Source organism: Bos indicus x Bos taurus, chromosome 3 (assembly GCF_003369695.1).
Source record: "Bos indicus x Bos taurus breed Angus x Brahman F1 hybrid chromosome 3, Bos_hybrid_MaternalHap_v2.0, whole genome shotgun sequence".
NCBI classification, from domain to species: domain Eukaryota; kingdom Metazoa; phylum Chordata; class Mammalia; order Artiodactyla; family Bovidae; genus Bos; species Bos indicus x Bos taurus.
In genome coordinates, this window is record NC_040078.1 from 78,317,264 (window position 1) to 78,339,472 (window position 22,209).

Consider the following 22,209-nt stretch of genomic DNA (forward strand, 5'->3'; position numbering starts at 1 on the left):
CTCCAAGAATTTTATATGATTCATGCTTTATAAATTTCATTGACTAAAAATTGTTAAGGAGTTAACATTTCTGAATTCAGTTTTCCTTTTTTAAAGACACTAATTTCACCTTTGTGCAAATTTGCGGTGAAGGGATTATAATAATATTAGTCAAATGTTCACTAGAAACTAGTTACCAATCCCATACAAATCATTGCACTTCATGAATATGGTTTATGAAATATGATAGAATTAAACTACCTCGTATCTTTTATCATTGAAAATCTTGTATTTAAATAAATCGATTCCAATGTTTTCATACATTGGCTGTGAATAACAATTTCTAGCTGTCTTTTGATTACTACATAATTAAAACTATATTTATTTTTGTGAAGTTCTGTCATTAACACTAGCATGGACTTGTGATGATTAATGCTGTTTTCTAAAGCTTTTGTTTCCATTTTGATTTGCATCAGTTAAGGCACATTCCTAAAATACTTATCAACACAATTCTTGACTAAAAAATTAATCATTGTTGTAGACAGTTTTCACCATTCTTGATCAAATCAAGAATGCTTTCAAGTCAGTCATTTTTAAAGTATGATTCTGTTGTGTGTGAATAGGGCAGTGTGTGTGTGTGTGTGTGTGTGTGTGTGTAGCCAAACCTGCTACACAACCTGTAAAATACAAGGATGATGTTACCAATCACATGGGGGTTTCATGGCCTTAGGAATGAGTTTTTTTTTTTTTAAGTAATAAGTCATGAAAAAGCAATCTTTCATCAAGTATTCAAAACAGGCTGTCAACTTCCATTCAGAGCTGCAAACTGCAAGGAGGAAACTTTCTTTTTCAACTGTGGCATTTCCAGAAGGAAATAAAGAGAAGCAGAGTCATTGCCCCCAGTTCTTTGTACTTCTCTCCTTTTCTTAACCTCTCTCTCCTTCCACTGTTCAGCATAATAGCTTTTATATCCTTAAGGATTTAGTGAGTCACTTTGGATCTTAGTTACGAAAGTATGTGGGCAAAATCCCCTGGAGGCAGAGACCTTTTCCAGGGTAGGAAAGCTCAGGAAACTGTTTCTATGGACACAGGACGCATAGCTAAGGGCCTGAATCCGGCAGAAAACAGTTACCAGAGCCAGAAAAGAAAAGAAAGTAGGTGCGGTTTGGGGAGGCGGAGGCGTTGCAAGTTTGAATGCTAAAATTTGTATGGAGATAGAAAGCGAAATAAGAAACGCATGCTTTTAAGTCTTAGGCCCGTTTCCTCCCCAGCCGATAACAGAACTTTCTCCCCCCGGGATCTGGCTGGGGAGGGACTGGGCGCGAGGCGTCCCTGTCACGCTGGGTGGCGGAGTTCCCAGGTGAGTGTGGGACACAGGTGGGAGGCAGGCCTAAGGGGCTTCTCCCAGCTTCCTTGAAAGGACTTTTGCCTCTTCTATACTTAATTTTAAGGAGTTTCCTCAATCACAACATCCTTGATATTTTGGTTTGCTATTAAAGGACCACAGGCAGAGGGTATTTGCGAAGGGCTCCCTGATTTCCAGGTACCCCTGAGCCTCTTCGCGCGGCCCTCCTGAGATGGAGGCTCCCAGGGAAGGTGAACTGGAGGACCGGCATGAAGTGTGGGCGGCTCCAGGCATCATAATCAGTGCCTTTCAAACTTCCGAAACAAACAGAACGGTTGTGGACGGGGCTGGTTGGAGTTGATCACTTCAGCAATAATTGTGATGCGATTTCAAATTTGCCAATAAGTCTTCCTATCGTAATCTCATTGGTTGCTCACAATGACACTCCCCAGAGTTTGTACACATACTTTTAAAACATCTTTGATATTTTTCGTTAGAAGCTTACCATCCAACCTCAAATTGGTGACAGGCAAATTTTAGTAATGTTTGAAAATCGAATCAATTTTCTCCCCTGCTCTCATAACACAAAGGGGACAAGAAATTAAATAGTATGGATCTATGCACAGAGGCCAGGATTGATCTTTAAATCTTCTAATAATGATTTTTTAAGTTAGTTCTCAAGGTCCGTCTAGTCAAGGCTATGGTTTTTCCAGTGGTAATGTATGAATGTGAGAGTTGGACTATGAAGAAAGCTGAGCGCTGAAGAATTGATGCTTTTGAACTGTGGTGTTGGAGAAGACTCTTGAGAGTCCCTTGGACTGCAAGGAGATCCAACCAGTCCATTCTAAAGGAGATCAGTCCTGGGTGTTCTTTGGAAGGACTGATGCTAAAGCTGAAACTCCAATACTTTGGCCACCTCATGCGAAGAGTTGACTCATTGGAAAAGACTGATGCTGGGAGGGATTGGGGGCAGGAGGAGAAGGGGATGACAGAGGATGAGATGGCTGGATGGCATCACCGACTCGATGGATGAGTTTGGGTGAGCTCTGGGAGTTGCTGATGGACAGGGAGGCCTGGCGTGCTGCAATTCATGGGGTCACAAAGAGTCGGACACGACTGAGCGACTGAACAGAACTGAAGCTAGTTCTCATGATTTGTGGGCTGTGTTGGTTTGCTAAAGCTGCCACAACTGCAATAGCACATGTCATGATCCATGCACAGGTTGGAAAAGAATTTCCAGACATGAAGCAGAATGAGAGGGAAATAAAGTTTATTAGAGTGGGAGATGCTGTTAGAACAGTGGGGCAGCTCAAGGGAGAACCAGTGTTGAATAGGGGTCCTTAGTCCACTTTCTACCCAGGGCACAAGAAGTGGGATAGGGATCTTGCAGGTTATTTGCTTATTGGATGAGGAAAGTATACTGGGTGGGGGGAAGAGTAAGGCAAATACCTCCTCCCTATGGGGTAGGTGGGGAGACAGGTTATACTGTTCCATTAATAGTTACAACAAGAGGGAGGGAAGGACGATAAGGGTCTGGTTTTTCCATTCCTGCATTCCAAGACCCTCCTTGGTTATCTGCTCCTTTGTCCTTGGGTCACCACACCACAGACAGTATGACTTGAACAACAGTAATTTCCTCACAATTCTGGAGACTAAAAGTTCAAGATCAAGGTGTGTGCAGGATTGGTTTCTTCTTAAGCTTCTGTCCTTGGCTTGCAGATGGAGCCCCTTTCCCTGTGTCTCACCTGATCTTCCCTTTGTGCATATTGTCTGTGTCCTAATCTCCTCTTCCTGTATGCCACCAGGCACAGTGGGTCAAGGCCCACTCTAATGACCTCATTTCAGCTATTTTAACTTAGTTACATTTTTAAAAATAAAGGCCCTCCCTCCAAAAACAGCCACACTCTGAGATACTTGGGATTAGGATTTCAACACGCAGATTTGAAGGTGACATAATTCAGCCTGTAATATAAGTCAACATTTTAGACTAAAAAAAAAAAAGAAATCTCTTGTGTCTGTACTTGGAATGTGAGGTAAAGAAATTTAGCCAGTTATCTCAAATGGAGCAAAACATAATCACTTAAAACAAGTGCTTTCTAGTGCTCAGTACAGTATTTGGTGGGGCTTCCCAGGTATCGCTAGTGGTAAAGAACCTGTCTGCCAATGCAAAAAACTTAAGAGGCGTGGGTTCGATCCTCAGGTCAGGAATAGCCCCTGGAGGAGGGCATGGCAACCCACTCCAGTATTATTGCCTGGAGAGTCCCATGGTCAGAGGAGCCTGGCGGGCTACAGACCATGGGGTCACAAAGAGCCAGACACGACTGAAGCAACTTAGCATGCATGCAGTGTTTAGTGGTCTGTGTCAGGTACAAGTATAAGAGGTCTTTTCCTGCAAGGAGTGAACATATGACCTGATGAAGCCAGATAAAGGAGTAAACGTTAATGTGAGCCTCCATTTTCTGGATAGTTGCTCAGTCCAGCTCTTTAGTTTATGAGTTTAAGCCACTTTCAGTTTTCTTTAGATTTTCCTTTGATAGGAGATGTTTGCAACTTGCTGAAGAAGACTTCTTAGCAGAGCCTATAATATTGGCAGCATTGGGCTTTTTGTTTGATTTTTGACTTTTTTCCAGTTCAAAAGTACTGTTAAAATGAATTAATGCTTTTTTAAAAGTAACTTTTTAGTTTGATATTGTTATTTTTAGTAATGACTCAGTCTCTGACTGCTTATAATGTTGGCCTTACAGCCTTGAAATTGTTTGTTGATGTAACCAAGTCTTTGCAGTGAAGCCAGGGGGTGATTTACTTTGAGAGTGACTGGGAATTTTATTCTGCCCTAGTTGGCAAGTTCTCTATTTCATTAGGTTCTTTTTCAAAAACCTGTCATTACTGAGCCAGTAATTAAGAACATAAATCTCAGTTGCCTTTGAAAATAATTTTACCAAGTTTAGATTTGGCAAGAACCAAATCTTATAATTCACTCAACTTCATATTTCATCCCCAGTAAATCATCTTGAATTAATATCATCCATCACAGATAAACTGGGATTGCTCCCCATAAAATGCTTTATTCAGAGAATAAATAAATGAATAAAATGCTTTATTCATTCAAACTAAATGATAATTTTCAGATCCCAATTAGGTGTAAAATCCTTTTCTGGTGCTGAGATTCAAAGCAGGTAAATCAATTCTTGCTTTAAATGAGATTTAACACAGTGAGGAAGAGATTTGTCAAATGATAAGTCTCTGTAGTACAATGTGCCAAGTTCTATCATGAAGGACAAAATACAATAGCACATAATAAAATGTAACTGTCAGTGGGACAAAGAATGAGAGACTGTCAAGGAGAGTCTTGCAAAAGAGCTTGCCTTTACATTGCTGTGCTGTGTGCTCATTTGTGTCTGATTCTTTATGACTTCATGGACTGTAGCCTGCCAGGCTCCTCTGCCCATGGAATTTTCTAGGCAAGAATACTGGAGCAGGTTGCCATTTCCTACTCCAAGGGATATTCCCGACCCAGGCGTTGAATCCATGTCTCTTGTGTCTTCTGCCTTGGCAAGTGGATTCTTTACCACTGCGCCACCTGGCAAGCCCACCTTTATATTAGGAGTTGAGAAAGGATAGGCTTTTGACTAGAAGACATTAGGAAAGAACATCCCAATGAAATGAAAAGCAGGAATGGGACTTCTCTAGTGGTTCAGAGGCTAAGACTTTGAGCTCCCAGTGCAGGGGGCCTGGGTTCAATCCCTAGTCAAGGAACTATGATCCCACATGTCTAGTTTTCATGTTGCAATGAAGACTGAAGATCCTGTATGCTGCCACTAAGACCCAGCACATGCAAACAAATAAATGTTTTAAAAAGAAAGAAAAAAAAGCAGGAGTGAAGGACATGCTTGGAAAGGTGCAGGATGTGTCCTGGGAAAAGAAATGGTAAAGCATGGAAGAAGATGGGTTATGGGGGAGGTTAACTGGAAGGTGGAGTGAGCCAGATCCTGGACTGTTTTCTTGAACTGTCCTGTATGTCATCTGCAGAGCTTGTGTGTTACTCTGCAGATATTGGGGAGCAAACTAAGGTTTGAGGGCTGGAACTGGACCCGATCAGTGTCCTGTTTAATTAAGCCAGCTCTGATGGCATTTTGAAGGACCAATATTTGAGGAATGAGGAGGAAAGTTAGGGTCTGGCAAATTAGGGAGATTAGAGTGCAGTAACTGAGAGAAGAGAAAATGAACATCTTAAGGTCTTAAGGAAGACAATAGCATTGAATGTAAAAGCCAGGATCATGACTCATCTAGAGCTAGACATCCTGGAATGTGAAATCAAGTGGGCCTTAGGAAGCATCACTACGAACAAAGCTAGTGGAGGTGATAGAATTCCAGTTGAGCTATTTCAAATCCTGAAAGATGATGCTGTGAAAGTGCTGCACTCAATATGCCAGCAAATTTGGAAAACTCAGCAGTGGCCACAGGACTGGAAAAGGTCAGTTTTCATTCCAATCCCAAAGAAAGGCAATGCCAAAGAATGCTCAAACTACTGCACAATTGCATTCATCTCACAAGCTAGTAAAGTAATGCTTAAAATTCTCCAAGCCAGGCTTCAGCAATACGTGAACCATGAACTTCCAGATGTTCAAGCTGGTTTTAGAAAAGGCAGAGGAACCAGAGATCAAATTGCCAACATCCACTGGATCATCGAAAAAGCAAGAGAGTTCCAGAAAAACATCTATTTCTGCTTTATTGACTATGCCAAAGCCTTTGACTTTGTGGATCACAATAAACTGTGGAAAATTCTTCAAGAGATGGGAATACCAGACCACCTGATCTGCCTCTTGAGAAACCTGTATGCAAGTCAGGAAGCAACAGTTAGGACTGGACATGAAAGAACAGACTGGTTCCAAATAGGAAAAGGAGTCCGTCAAGGCTGTATATTGTCACCCTGCTTATTTAACTTATATGCAGAGTACATCATGAGAAACGCTGGGCTGGAGGAAGCACAAGCTGGAATCAAGATTGCCAGGAGAAATATCAATAACCTCAGATATGCAGATGACACCATCCTTATGGCAGAAAGTGAAGAGGAACTAAACAGCCTCTTGATGAAAGTGAAAGAGGAGAGTGAAAAAGTTGGCTTAAAGCTCAACATTCAGAAAACGAAGATCATGGCATCTGGTCCCATCACTTCATGGCAAATAGATGGGGAAACAGTGGAAACAGTGGCAGACTTTATTTTGGGGGGCTCCAAAATCACTGCAGATGGTGATTGCCACCATGAAATTAAAAGACACTTACTCCTCTGAAGAAAATTATGACCAACCTAGACAGCATATTAAAAAGCAGAGACATTACTTTGTCAACAAAGGTCCATCTAGTCAAGGCTATTGTTTTTCCAGTAGCCACGTATGGATGTGAGAGTTGGACTAAGAAGAAAGCTGAGTGCCAAAGAATTGATGCCTTTGAACTGTGGTGTTGGAGAAGACTCTTGAGAGTCCATTGAACTGCAAGAAGATCCAACTAGTCCACCCTAAAGGAGATCAGTCTAGGGTGTTCATTGGAAGGACTGATGTTGAAGCTGAAACTCCAATGCTTTGGCCACCTAATGGGAAAAGCTGACTCATTTGAAAAGACCCTGATGTTGGAAAAGATTGGGGGAAGGAGGAAAAGGGGATGACAGAGGATGAGATGGTTGGATGGCATCACCAACTCGGTGGACATGGGTTTGGGTGGACTCTGGGAGTTGGTGATGGACAAGGAGGCCTGGCATGCTGCGGTTCATGGGGTCACAAAGAGTTGGACACGACTGAGTGACTGAACTGAACTGAACAGAAAGGGCTTGTCCAGTTAGGGTCAATGTAGCCTCACTGTACATGGAATTATGTGAAAGACTATTGGTCCATTTTAACCCCAAGATTCTATGGGTTAGGTTTCTGTGACCACATAAGAACTCTCCATTCCAGAAAGGAGCATTTCCCAGCAACTGTAAGTGTATATAAGATTGCTTCAGGTGTATCTATGCATATTTAAGAAATAAGATCATCTCTTTTACCCCTAGTTAATATATTATTGAAAGGCAGATGATTAGATCTATTTACTTGAACACAAACTAATTTTGTTTTTTGATGACTGTCCAAATGACAACCCACTCCAGTACTCTTGCTGGGGGGAAATCCCATGGACAGATTAGCCTGGTAGGCTACAGTCCATGGGGTTGCAAAGAGCTGGACATGGCTGAGCAACTTCACTTTCATTTTCTAGTGTGGCAACATCATAATGCTTATCCAAGTAGCATCAAACTGTCTCCCTAAACACTTACTATATATTCAAGACCTACACTAACGCCTTATGAGACAATGAGTTTTAGTTTTTGTTGACTGAACGCAGAAAAAAGAATTGAATGAAAAATTGAGAAGTAAAACTATGAGAAAATTAGAGAAGAAAAGGAAAAAAGATAATAGATGACATGGTACAGAAGATATTAAATTTCTGAATTAAAATAGAATATACTGAATTACTGGATTAAATAGAAGACACTGACTTGCTGAATAAATTCTTTTTGTTTCCCAATTTCCAAGCATTTAGTTTGGGTATAATTGAAGAAATATCTTCTGAAGTAGGCCATCAGACATATGGAGACCATTGGTGGTTGCACGGTGACAGGTATGCAGAAAAAAACAAAATGATATGCATATGTGGAACTTGCATTTTCCAGAATTTACAGATAACCTCATACATTTTATCCCTAACCAGTAAGTGTATCATTACTTATATTTACTTCTTTCATTTATTAAACACTTTATGTGTCACTTGCATTCACTCAGTTAAACCTCATAACAGCCCAAATGAAGTGGGTTCTTCTATTATTCCCTTTTTATGAATGGGACAATACAAAGAGGGTAGGCAACTAGCCCACAGTCACACAGCTGGTAAGTAGCAGAGCCAAGGATTCAAACCCAAGCAGCCCAATTTTAGATTTCATGTTCTTAACCAGTATACTACGTTGCCTTTCTAAGTTTGAAGGTGGGAGAGAAAGCAGTGTTTTTTAATGTTATGGCTTTATCTAGGAGAACCTCAATAGGACTCTGTGAAAGATTTATACATACTCATAAATGTAAAGGCAGACTAAAGGCAAGCATCAGCTCAGTTCAGTTACTCAGTTGTGTCCGACTCTTTGTGACCCCTTGGACCACAGAACATCAGGCCTCCCTGTCTAGCACCAACTCCCGGAGTCACCCAAACTCATGTCCATTGAGTCAATGATGCCATCCAACCATCAAATCCTCTGTTGTCCCCTTCTTCTCCTGCCCTCAATCTTTCCCAGCTTCAGGGTCTTCTCCAATGAGTCAGCTCTTTACATCAGGTGGCCAAAGTATTGGAGTTTCAGCTTCAACATCAGTCCTTCCAATGAACACCCAGGACTGATCTCCTTTAGGGTGGACTGGTTGGATCTCCTTGCAGTCCAAGGGACTCTCAAGAGTCTTCTCCAACACCACAGTTCAAAAGCATCAATTCTTTGGTGCTCAGCTTTCTTTATAGTCCAACTCTCACATCCATACATGACCACTGGAAAAACCATAGCCATGACTAGATGGACCTTTGTTGGCAAAGTAATGTCTCTGCTTTTTAATATACTATTTAGGTTGGTCATAACTTTTCTTCCAAGGAGTAAGCGTCTTTTAATTTCATGGTGGCAATCACCATCTGCAGTGATTTTGGAGCCCAGAAAAATAAAATCTGACACTGTTTCCCCATCTATTTGCCATGAAGTGTTGGGACTGGATGCCATGATCTTAGTTTTCTGAATGTTGAGCTTTAAGCCAACGTTTTCACTTTCCTTTCACTTTCATCAAGAGGCTCTTTAGTTCTTCTTCACTTTCTGCCATAAGGATGGTGTCATCTGCTTATCTGAGGTTATTGATATTTCTCCCGGCAATCTTGATTCCAGCTTGTGCTTCCTCCAGCCCAGCGTTTCTCATGATGTACTCTGCATATAAGTTAAATAAGCAGGGTGACAATATACAGCCTTGATATACTCCTTTTCCTATTTGGAACCAGTCTGTTGTTCCATGTCCACTTCTAACTGTTGCTTCTTGACCTGCATACAGATTTCTCAGGAGGCAGGTCAGGTGGTCTGGTAATCCCATCTCTTTAAGAAATTTCCACAGTTTATTGTGATCCACACAGTCAAAGGCTTTGGCATAGTCAATAAAGCAGAAATAGATGTTTTTCTGGAACTTTCTTGCTTTTTTGATGATCCATTGGATGTTGACAATTTGATCTCTGGTTCTTCTGCCTTTCATTTACCATTTTCCATTTCCTCAATGGCTGGTGGTTAATTCATTTATTCAGGTTGTTAGGTATTCAGGATGCAAGGATGAGTTAGATCTGCCTCTGGCCTTCAATAAACAGTATAGAGCAGGGACAAAGTATATAAAATGCTTTAAGAGAGTGTGATTAAAGAACTAGGACAGCAGTATACATAGACTATCATGTGAATGTAGACACTGGACATCTAAATCACAGTTTATCAGGAATTCCTCCCAGCAGAGTTGTTATTTCTATTGGATCTTGAGGGATGCATTGGACTTAGAAATACAGAGAATGGATAACAGCATTGTAGGCAGAGGAAATAGCAAAGACAAAGCAACTAGTGAAGGAAAGTACAATGCATTCAAGGACTGCAAGTTGTTCATCAGGACTGGGATATCAAGGATACATGAGGAGGAGGCAGGTGAGGTTCAAGACTTAGTCAGAGGCCAAACCTTGAGCCTCTTAGGATAAATCAAGGAGTTTGACGTTTGTCTTGAAATCTATAGGGAGGGGTTGGAGTGTAATCAGGGAGGCATGTGATTGTATTTTTCTTGAAAAAATAATTCAGGCAAAAGTAAGAATAAAACAGATGGGATGGAACAAATGTACAAAGATATTTTGAAACTGTTGCATTAACCCGGACAAGTTATGGAATCTTACACTGAGACAAGTAGCAATGTGAATGGATAAGAGGAAAAAAACTGAAAAGATATGTAGGATGTAGAATATACAAGAGAAAATGATTATTGTATATTTAGAGAAAGGGTAGGAAGGAGTTTTCCTGGAGTGTGTTAGTGTTAGTCACTCAGTCGTGTCTGACTCTTTGTGATCCCATGGACTGTAGCCCACCAGGCTTCTCTGTCCATGAAATTCTCCAGGCAAGAATACTGGAGTGGGTTGCCATTCCCTTCTTCACAGGATCTCCCCATCCCAGGATTGACCCCGAGTTTTCTGCACTGGCAGAAATTCTTATTTCTGCCATATTCTTTACCGTCTGAAGCACAGGGAAGCCCTGATTAATTGTAAATACCTCTATTTTTAAGCCCAAATTATTCCCTAGTTTGGTTCCCATCTCTTAGCCAAAATTCTAGTGATGTAAGCTTTTACTTTATCTATAAACCAAAACAGAAAATTTGCCATTATCCTTTTTTTAAATTTTAATTTCTTGTGAGAGATACCTATCTTCTACTCTGTTGTACTCAAAATAGGAAAACATTTTAAAGCAATGGGAGCCATTTACCTAGCAGAGAATTTGAGAAGCAATCAGGAGAGAAGGCAAAATGAATATGACAGAACTTCTGATATTTATTTTCCATTTGTCTCTTAGTAAGAAAATCCTGATTTTCACCTGACTGTATCACAGAGATAAAGGGACTGCGAGTCCCAGCCGCCTTTTTAGCTGGGTACAGCTATTTTACTATGGCTATTCCTAGAGAGTAGTGACCAAATTCTGGTTTGGGGAACTGTTGCATTAGAAGGGCTTTAAAAAATATATTCCTGGTCTTTACCTCTGTAAAGCCTAACTTAGTGGGTCTGTGGAGGTAACTGGGAATTTGTACTTCTTGAAAACTTTTGAGTTCATTCTGCAGTATAACTAGGATTGACTAGATGGACCTTTGTTGGCAAACCATCTTTCAACAAAGATGGACCTTTGTTGAAAACCATTACAACTCCTAAGTTTATGGGCTGGATGCCTAAGATATAATCTATGTGATAATAAAAGTTGGAAGAGGTTTTTGGCTAAGGGAGCAGAAGAATGGATTTACTTTTAGTCCTACATTTGGGCCACCTGTGGGAAATCTGGACTGAGTGAGGTATATAGTTTGGAATTGAGAAGAGAGATTTTGTTTGGAAATAGATGGTGGGAGATGAAGCCCTGGGAGAAGGCAATGGAACCCCCCTCCAGTACTCTTCCCTGGAAAATCGCATGGACGCAGGAGCCTGGTAGGCTGCAGTCCATGAGGTCACTGAGGGTCGGACATGACTGAACAACTTCACTTTCACTTTTCACTGTCACGCATCAGAGAAGAAAATGGCAACCGACTCCAGTGTACTTGCCTGGAGAATCCCAGGGACGGGAGAGCCTGGTGGGCTGCCATCTATGGGGTCACACAGAGTTGGACACGACTGAAGCGACTTAGCAGCAGCAGATGAAGCCCTGAGTTTGGGACGTCATCCTGAAAGAATATATGGAGTAGTGGGAAAATGGCTGAACATTTAAGAACACTAGTATTTAGGAAGTAGTGTGAGAAAGAACAGCAAATTGAAGATATTGGCAAGGAATGTTTAAGAAGATAAGATGACAGGACTGTTGTCATAGAAACCAAGAGAAGGGAGACCAGTAGAAAGCAGTGGTTAACATTAGCAAAAGTTTAAAAAACTCAAATAAGATAAATACGAGCAGAAAAGTATCCACCTATTTATAAAATGGTGACCCTGGTAACTTATGGGGGCAGATTTAGAGGAATAGGTTAAGAAGTCAACTGATGACCGACTGAGAAGGAAAAGGGATGTAAAAAATTAGAAAACCTCAGTATAAACAATTATCTTAAGAATTTGGCAATCAAGGGAAGCTGAGAGAGAAAGTGATGGCTAGTAGGGAGAATGGAGGAATTTTTTCCCTTTTTTCAAATAGAAGAGCCCTGAGCATGCTAAGGAAAAGGAATTGGTGAAGAAAAACAATAAAAGACAAAGGGACGAGGAAATTAAAAAATGGAAATAATTCTTTTAGGAGGCTAAAGATAGTAGAGTCTAGGATACATGGGAGGAATTAGCTTTGGATGGGAGAGGCAACACTTCTATTAAAATTAAAATACAAGCGAGATGGCAATGGATGGATGCCAATGAGACTTTGGTATGAGAAGTGGAAGTTAAAGAAGTTCTTACCTGATGGTCTCTATTCTTTTTGGTGACATATGAGAGACTATTTGCCTTGCCTAGGAAGATGGGTGTCACAAGAAAAACGTCTGCCAAGAGACAACTTACTGTGATAGAATACCTAGCACAGTATGTTTCATGTAATGGAATTAGTGGCTAGAAGCCAAACGAAATGTCTATCATTAAATGAAATTGTATGCTGATAGAAATAGAATAATGAAGTAGAATTTATGCCCATAGAAGTATGAATATGAAACTGAAGTATGAAGCCAGTATGCTGGTTTAAAATAGACATTAAAATTAAAGATTAAATCAAGAAAGGACAGATGGTCAAATTGAGGGACATTTAATATAATCTGGATGCTCTTGATTAAAAGGTTAGTTTTTACTTCATGCAAAAGCAGCTGGGATGCATCATCATATTAGACCTGGTGGTCCTTTGCTCTCAGCATTTACTTGAGGAGACACAACTAGGTTCTTGATACCCCCAGGGTGATGATGAAAGCAAGCAGGTTAGTCTGTGGTGTTACCTGCCCTGCACTTTCCCCCAGCGCCCTTCATCCACTGGTATCCACTGGCACGTTGCCAAAGGGCTATGAAAACATTTGCAAGCTAAAAAAGGGAATTTTGCCTCCAAAATATGAAAATAAGACTGCAAAACTGAAACTAATAACATTCTGTCAGTTTCATTGTCAAACTTCATATTCTTCACTTCAGAAAAACTCATAAGCACAGTGATTTGCCAGAAATCATATCATAGCTGAATAATTTGCTCATAGCAAAATAATTTTAAACCAAAAACATAAAAATTTCCTTCAAATTAGCTTTCTATGTGTGTTTATAAAAATTAGAATGATGTGGCGTAGCTTAAAATATCTGATGTGATGTTGAAGACAAGGGATTGTAAAAGGCATAAGACATTTTACCCTTTAAAAGCCCTGCTTTCTGTCCCTCCCACTGTAAGCAGCAAGTCTCCATGCCCTCATATAATTCACATCTTCCTCAAACTGGGAAATGCATTCCTTTGGTTCTTCTAGTTATTTACCTCTGTGTGTTTTATTTAGAAATAGAAATCCTTGTCCCCACTAAAATAAATTTTGGTGAGAATTAGAGTATCCTTCCCCATATTTGAAGTCATATTATGTTTAAGAGTAACACAGAAGCTAAAATTCCTGTAGTTGTTTTTAGGATATATGAGAGGGGTGGTTTCTAAATCTGAGAAGACAGTATACAGTGTCCAGATAATCTCTAATTTCTCCCCTACTCTCCTGTAGGAGACCCAGAGAATCTGAGGCATTCACAGTGTGCTAACACCATTACCCTATGTCTCTCTTTCCCAAGCTGCAACACAAGGTTACGTGGTTCATACCAAGGCAGGCTATCTGCATAGCTCACAAAAGTCCTTTGTCACATAGGACTACATACATCATGGGATGGAGGTGGAGTATTTAGATATAGCAAAATGTCAGAGGGCTTGCTGGGATGGTAAGACACCAGCAGAGCATCAGGAATTCAGCACAATAGATGGTAAAGGAAAGAAAATAGAAATGATAGTAAAGGAAAGAAAATAGAAACGATAGCTAAAAGAAACCAAATACAAAATAATTTGAGCTTTTGGCATAGGGTTCTTAATTCTTGTCTTTTCATGCTTTATTGCCTCTGTGTGATGTTGACTGAATAATATACAATATAAGAGACAATGCACAAAAAGTTTTTGAGCTAAAAAGAATCTTAGTGTAGACATTGATGTTCACTAGAAATATTGATGAATTCAATACTTTCTGTGAAGTTTTACAGACCTTTAAATAAATGTCACTGGAGCCCATTTAATTCAGTGAACAAAAATATGTTGAATGCATGAATGTCTACTCAAATTTTTAAAATAAATAAATAAAGTCGAGGGAGTTTGGGATTGGTATTCCTGATCCTTGCCTCCACTCTGCCCCTAGATATGTATATTGCATTGTAAGGTACTTTGTGGCTTTTAATTTTCTCATCTGAAAATGGAAATAAATTATACCAGGTTCTAGTTGCTAATATTCAAGTCCCTAAAACTAATGTGGACCATCTGAGCTCAGATGAGATTTGTAGCAAATTAATTAACTGGAAATATGAACTATTATGGCAACAGATCCTTCCCAGCTTGGCTGCTGCTCCTTGTGACTGATTGCCTGCTAAGTGCTGTATTAACAGTCTTGGATCATCGACCAATTTAATTTGAATGTAATTAATTCTGTAAATGTGAGCTCTCTTTATTTACTTTCATTAAAATTAAATCATGACAAAAAGAAGATATATATCAAACTGCATGCCCTTGCTTCAGGTATGAGTCACATCTGGTTTCCATACAGTAATCTTGAACTTTCTTCAACTCACCTTTAATCATGCTTTTAAGAATTCCTGGGGCCCACATGCTTCTGGGAATTCTGATCATATGAGCTTCTGTCTAAAACATTTGAGTACTTCTACATTTCTGTGATTTGTTCCACGATCTAGAAAAGAACTGTATTCTTTTCTTTACCTAAAACAGTGTTGGAAATGTGTGTCTCTTAATTTATGCCTAAATAATTAATTATATGTTTAATTTTGTTTTGGAGATTTATTCCTCCCCCTCTTCCTTTTAAATAGGAATTTACTGACTGACAATGGCAGAAAGAGTCTTAGATAAGTTGGATATTCTTGATGAGCAAGCAAAGACCCTCTTGGCCACAAGAGCAAAGGTTTGTAAAATATGAGCTGAAATTCACTAACTTTTATCATTAAAAGGTTATCATTTCAAATGTGAGTGGGCTACAGGCTAATTTTTAAAAAGGTAATAATTGTATTAGTTAAAAGAATCATTTATGAAATACTATAAAGAATTGATTAAATATACGAGGTAACTTCCAGCCAGCTGTAATGTTTGGTTATGATGCATCTAACCTGTTTTTTTTTTTTTTTTTGATCCTAAGCAGTCAAATAGTAAATGTGACTACTCCTGGGACTTCCCAGGTGGTTTAGTGACTAAGACTCTATGCTCCCAATGCAGGGACCATGGGTTCAATCCCTGATCAGGGAACTAGATCCCACACGCTACAACTAAGTGTTCACGTGTCACAACTAAAGACCCCACATTCCACGACTAAGACCCAGTGCAGACAAAAAAAATTTTTTTAATGTGACTACTATAGTTTTTACTTATATGTTAAATGTAAAAACTTGTTTATTTGGTTCATTAAAAGGAAGAAAATATTTGATATAGCTACCAAGTTAAAAATAAAGTTCTTAGAAAATAAACTGAAAAGCGTTTGTTGTTTAACTGCTAAGTCATGTCCGACTCTTTTGGAACCCTATGGACTGTAGCCTGCCAGGCTCCTCTGTCTATAGGATTTCCCAGGCAAGAATACTGGAGTAAGTGGCCATTTCCTTCTCCAGGGGATCTTCCCTATCCAGGGATTCAATGTCTCCTGCATTGCAGGTGGATTCTTTACCACTGAGCCAACAGGGAAGACTCAAAAGAATGAGACTATTATAAAATTAAATATAAGATATTAATAAATAATACAGTTCTGAAACACCAGATTTTTTACATGTGAGCAATTTAATTTGATTACAAAAAGACTTGTAAGATAATATAATAATGTGGATAAATGAAGTATATATAAAGAGCAATGGAGTTTGAGAAATCAAGGAGGACACCACAGAGAGAAACTCTTAAGTGAATGAACATATTTGCAAACCTGAAAATGAAAGCATTAATGTTTGAATAGTAATTTGGTTTTTTAATATTTCATAATTATCTCCTTTCATTCAGAAAATAAAGTAGAGGAATATGGAAAAATGGAATACATTTGTTCTGTTATAGCTATCAAAATTTTGAAATACCAAACTAAGCATAACTTAACTAAAGCAAACCTGTTAGACTTTGACACCCCAAAGTTTATTGCTTTTTAATTTTTTTATTTTAAATGAATTGTAATTTACTTTAAAAGTATAATCAGAGATAAATCTATTAAATTTGTCACAAAATTTCTTTATACATAAAAGGTTAAGTTATAATTGGTAATAATAATTCTTACTTTTCCAGGAGCCTCCTTTGCACAAAGCATTTCCATGTATTTTCTCATTTTGTGTAACTATGCTTAATTCATGTGACTGACAGAAAATTCTCTTGAAGTTCTTTTAAAAGTATATAAAGTCATTTAAAAAATATTTTCTTAGTTTTCAAGTTATATTTTTGGAAACAAGTTAAGCAATATATATAGATATATATAAAGAAAATTGTACATAAGGAAAATTATATAAAGAAATATTAATAGTTTTGCGCCTCTTCCCTCTAATCCTTTCCTCTGAGGCAGACTCCTTTTAGCAGTTGAGGTTAAGTAAAGACAAATGTATGTATACAATCATACATTCATAATCGTAGACTCAATTCCATGGATGGAGGAGCCTGGTGGGCTGCAGTCCATGGGGTTGCCAAGAATCGGACACAACTGAGCGACTTCACTTTCTTTCTTTCTATTGTTCCTTTTGGAGAAGAAAATGGCAACACACTCCAGTGTTCTTGCCTGGAGAATCACATGGACGGAGGGGCCTGGTGGGCTGCAGCCTATGGGGTTGCAAAGAATCGGACATGACTAAGCAACTAACACACACACAGACAAGATGTTACAGAAATAGTACAAATAGTTCCATGTACCTTTCCTCAGTTGACCCCCAAAGTGACATCTTACATAGTTGTAGTTCACTAGCCCAAACCAGCATGAGTCACATCCAGCACTGATACTGGTGTATTACTGTTAACCAGACTACAGACTTTACCCAGTCATCTCCATTTTTTGACCTTTATTCATTTGTATCTGTAGTTTTATGCAATTTTATCACATTACAGATTGTGGAAACTACCATAATCAAAGCATATTACACCTCCATCCTATAAAAGTACTCCCTCATGTTACTTCTTTGCATTTGGATCCACTTGTTGTTATTGTTTAATCACTAAGTTGTGTCCGACTCTTTGTGACCCCATGGACTGTAGCCTGCCAGGCTCCTCTGTCCATGGAATCTTCCAGGCAAGAGTACTGGAACGGGTTGCGATTTCCTCCTCTAGGGAATCTTCCCAACCTAGGGACTGAACCCACATCTTTTGCATCTCCTGCATTGTAGGCAGATTCTTTACCACTGAGCCACCAGGAAAGCCCATTCCCCCATCCCAATTCTGTCTCTATCCCCAGCAATGACTAATCTATTCTTCATATCTATAGTTTTATAATCTTGAGAATGTTATATAAATGAAATTATTCAGTGTGTAAAATTTTGAGATTGACTATTTCACTATGCTCTTGAGGTCCATTAAGTTTTTGCATGAAGTAATAGTGGGGTTTTTTTTATGGTAAATAATATGTAAAATTTACTGCTGAGTAGTATTCCATTATATGAATGTACAGAGTTTCAATTGCTTACCCACTGAAGGATATTTCATTGTTTTCAGTATTTTGCTTTTAAAAATAAGGCTGCTAAAAAAAAATAAGCTGAAGTAAAGCTGCTATGAATATTTATGTACAGGATTTTGTATGAATGAAAGTTTTATTTCTTTGGGGTGAATGCCCAAGAGTGTGTGCCAGTTCAATGTCTGTCTCTCAGAATCAACCAGGTTAGAGCCACAGGGTTTGGTTTGAGTTCCCCCTCCCTGTGCCTCAGTCTGGAAATGCCCTTCAAGAATAAGCTAGGCTATTGTAGGGTTGACTTCATTTGTTTCTCTTTCCTCAGGGATCACGGTCCCGCTCTGCCTGTTTCCTAATGCCTGATTGTAGTTTTCATATACTCTGTCTGGTTTTCTAGTTGTTTATAGCAGAAGGGCGATTCCTATAGCACTTAATCCCTCACTGGCAGAAACAGAAGTGCTCATATCCTATGATTTCCTTTTCAAGTTATTATTTCTTTATTCCTCTGTGCAGTTCTCTGAGAGAGCTTTTTAGAGAAGATTTTCAGCTCCTTAACTCACTCTTTAGCTTTACCCTTTTTGCTCTTCAGTCCATCTGTATAAATACTTGAACGGAATTCTCTTCTGATTGCTTTCTTAACTCAATTTCTGGCTCTGGCTCCACCATGTATGCGGCTCCAGGAAGAGAAGTGGGTTGGAGGGACCTGCCTGCTATGGCTCCAATAACTCTACAGATTAATAATTGTCTTTGCTGAATATATAGGTCATTCTTAAATTCGGAACTTTAGAATTCTAAACTTCAGAGGAAACCTTCATGAGCATCTAGTCCAACACCCTCACTTAATAAATGGGAAAAGAGTCTGTACACAAGGCCTCCAATTTTCAGTCTGCATTATTTTTCCATTGTTGCCTGCCACATAAATTCTGTGCATGCGGGTGCATGTATAAAGTGAGATTAATTTTGCCCTTTCCATACAGGGTTTTCCTCATATGAAATGTACTCATTTTTTTCACTGTGTTATATTTTGGATTTGTTGCAGAAAAACTGCCTTCAGAGTCAAGTAAAGAGAAAGATTTCAGTGATACCCCTGACGTTTGATTTCCAGTTGGAACTTGAAAAGGATATTGCTACCTCCATATCTAAGACAAACTCAAAGATCACAAAAGACAGATCATATGGCACTAAAAAACCAAAAAGGTTATCATTATAACTACCTGCAACTTTCAGTCTGAAGTTTTAAAGCATTATTTTTATTGACTTAGATTGTGCAATCTATATTAAATGTAAGCTTTGTCAACATAGGTATATTTCATAATGGTTATGAGTTACAGTATGCTAGATTAGTATTCTGAATACTGGTTTATAAAATATTTATTATAATATTTCACCATTGTAGATGATAATTGTACATAGTAGTTATAATTCTAAATGTTTAAAGAAAGACTTCTTGAGCTTTATTATATCAATCCAAGTTGATATCAGGATTTATTTCAAGCTTCAACCAATATATTGAAAAAAAAAAAAAGATATTCCTAGAAAACTAAGTAAGGCAGTTTCTCTGTGTACTTACAAGGGGTAGCCTGAATATGTAATAATTGGTCTCTCACTGGCACTATGCATGTATGTAATGAGGTATATTTTTTCTAGGCACTAGAAATGTGGAGGAGATCCAAGACAAAAGAAATAGTAAAATGTAGAATCAATAAGACTTCAAATCAATTGGGCATTTGTGGGTATCAATACTGCTGTTACCTTATTTATTTTTATTCTGTAGTAACTCAACTTTCTGGTGGGCTTCCCCAGTGGCTCAGTGGTAAAGAATCTGCCTGCCATGCAGGAGACCTGGGTGTGATCCATGGGTCGGGAAGATCCCCTGGTGAAGGAAATGGCAACCCACTCCAGTATTCTTGCCTGGGAAATCGCACTGAAAGAGTAACCTGGGGGGCTATAGTCCATGGGGTCACAAAATAGTAAGACATGACTTAGCAAATAAACAGCAAAAACAACTCAATGTATTAAGGGCAGTTTCACAGATGACAAACCCAAGTCTTGGTGAGCTAAAATGATCTGCCCAGAGTCACACAGCTAGCAAGGGGCAGACACTAGATTTAAATACTAGCTAGATTTAAATTTCAGAGCCTACATTCTTATCATTACCACTTTCTACAGACTGATTTCCAGCTTTTGGTCTTGGTGACTAGATGTATTTTGGTGTTTTGTACTTAGGTAGGGATCATAGGTTGAAAAGCAGATTGGGGTGGGTAAGAGATTAGAACAAGAAATGCTGAGCTTTGGGACATCCAGGTGGTGGTATCTAAAAGACAGTTGAACAAACATGTCTGAATATAAAGTAAAACAAGACCATTTAGACTCAAGATACAGCTTACTCAACTGTATTTTTGTTATTTATGATTTACCAGAAAACATGTCAGAACATGTTTCCATTGTGCAGAAAAGGAGTTTGTTTCTAGCACAAATAAATATTAATGGTTTACATACTTTAGCTTTATCACAAACTTCTTTCACTACTACTTTGTTTTTCTGTAGATATGGCCAATACTTTTACTTCAAAATCATTTATAGATCTATCCATGTTAAAATAGAATATTTTAATAATACATAGAAAAAGTTGCATAAAATAGAAGTTGGGCCCCACTCCTACATGAGCCAACATGTCAGATCTGATTCACACAGATTTCAGCTCAGCCTAAAACTTACATCATAATCATGACCCACCAGTACCAGAGTAACTCCTACCAACTGCATGCCTTTTTCATTTTTGACCTCTAGTCTACTGCTATTCAAAGTGTTATCTTCCATCTGGCAGCATTGGTATCACTTGGCAGCTTGTTTGAAATACAGAATTTTCTGACCTCATCCCAAACCAAAGCTGTAGTTAACAAGATCCCCCAGGTAATTTCTGTGGACACTATCAATTGAGAAGTACTACTCTAGCCTTTCAAACATGGAGGAATCATTAAATACAGATTGTGGGGCCCCACTGGCAGAGTTTTTGATTCTGTAGGTCTGGGCTGGGGCCTGATAATTTGCATGTCTGGTTAAGTCTCCAGGAGACACTGATGCTGTTGGCACAGGGACCACCCTGCTCTAGCTGTGTCCCCACTGTAATCATGCTGGTCAAGAAGCTCCATGCTTCTTCTTGAATATATGGATATCATAGCAACACTCAACTTGGTGTTATGATCACCTAGATGAAACATACCTAGGGTTGAACTGTAGTTGAGTTTTGTTTTCAGAACAGTGGTTTTTAACCCATCTGCATGTTAGCCAGAGAGCTTTAAAATAATTGGATTCAACTTTAATTAGTTTGGAGTAGGGCCCAGGCATTACTATTTTTAAGGTTTCTCAGATGATTCTGAGAAAAGCTAGGATTGAGAATCATTAAAATTCATAGGGCTGCTTTCTCAGTTACTCTTACTCCCAGAGAGATCTTTTCCATGTTACTATTAGCTCAAGATTTCTGCATTTTTCTTGTATAGGTGGGAACTGACAAAGGTGATGGCCACAAACACCCAAAATTTGCTGGAAGGACATTCCTGGGATTATTTTACTGATAGGCAGAGAGTTTTATAATCATTTGAAAATCTCTCTCAGTCTTTTGCCTTTCATTTGTCCATGGTCTTTAAAACTTGTCAGCAAACACCAAAGCTACTCTTCTTTGCAACTTTTCATAATTGGACCTTTTACAAAAGAGCCATACTCATTTTAACAAAAAGTCTTTTTAAAAAATTACCTTGAACATAAGTTTTAAAAGAGAAAAAAGTGATCTCTTCCATACTGGATTCTCAAGTGAAAATGGCAAATTTACCACTTATTAAGTGGTAAGATCTAGGAAACAAGTTAGGGGTAAGTAGACATATTAAGAATACTTTTTCTTTAGATTAATAGGGGCTTCTCATTAGAAAAATCACTTTCCTAAAAATAAATCCAAAAGAATATTCCTTTTAGAAGTATTTTCATGATAGAAGGATAAACTTGCATACAGGAAAGATAATGAAATATGAACAGAGAATATGATTACAGCCTATAATGAAATTTAATCAGTCAAATTCTGTCTTCCTTAATTCAATATGCATGTCTTCTACTCTGTGTGACATTAGCCTGGCATAGAGATTAAGAAGATGGGGATTGTTTGCCACTGGTTCACTGCAAAAGAATCTTCTCTCTCACTGCCTGGTGCTACCTGAGTCCCAAATAGCTTGACCTTCATAGTTGCTGCAGGAACCCACACTCACTGAAATGAGTAAAGAACCACAGGCCATTTAA

General features: G+C 38.7%; 1 protein-coding gene across 2 annotated transcripts in view; it reads left to right on the plus strand.

Annotated features, from left to right (window-relative positions):
• The first annotated feature begins 1,105 nt into the window (after positions 1-1,105).
• C3H1orf141 (chromosome 3 C1orf141 homolog) overlaps positions 1,106-22,209 on the plus strand; it is a 51,312-nt gene continuing 30,208 nt past the window's right edge. For both annotated transcript variants that reach the window (XM_027536951.1, XM_027536950.1), the window contains exons 1-3: positions 1,106-1,339; positions 15,128-15,219; positions 18,962-19,119. In XM_027536951.1, the coding sequence (XP_027392752.1) occupies positions 15,145-15,219; positions 18,962-19,119 (233 nt within the window). In that variant the 5' untranslated portion in view covers positions 1,106-1,339; positions 15,128-15,144. The remainder of the gene's footprint in view (positions 1,340-15,127; positions 15,220-18,961; positions 19,120-22,209) is intronic.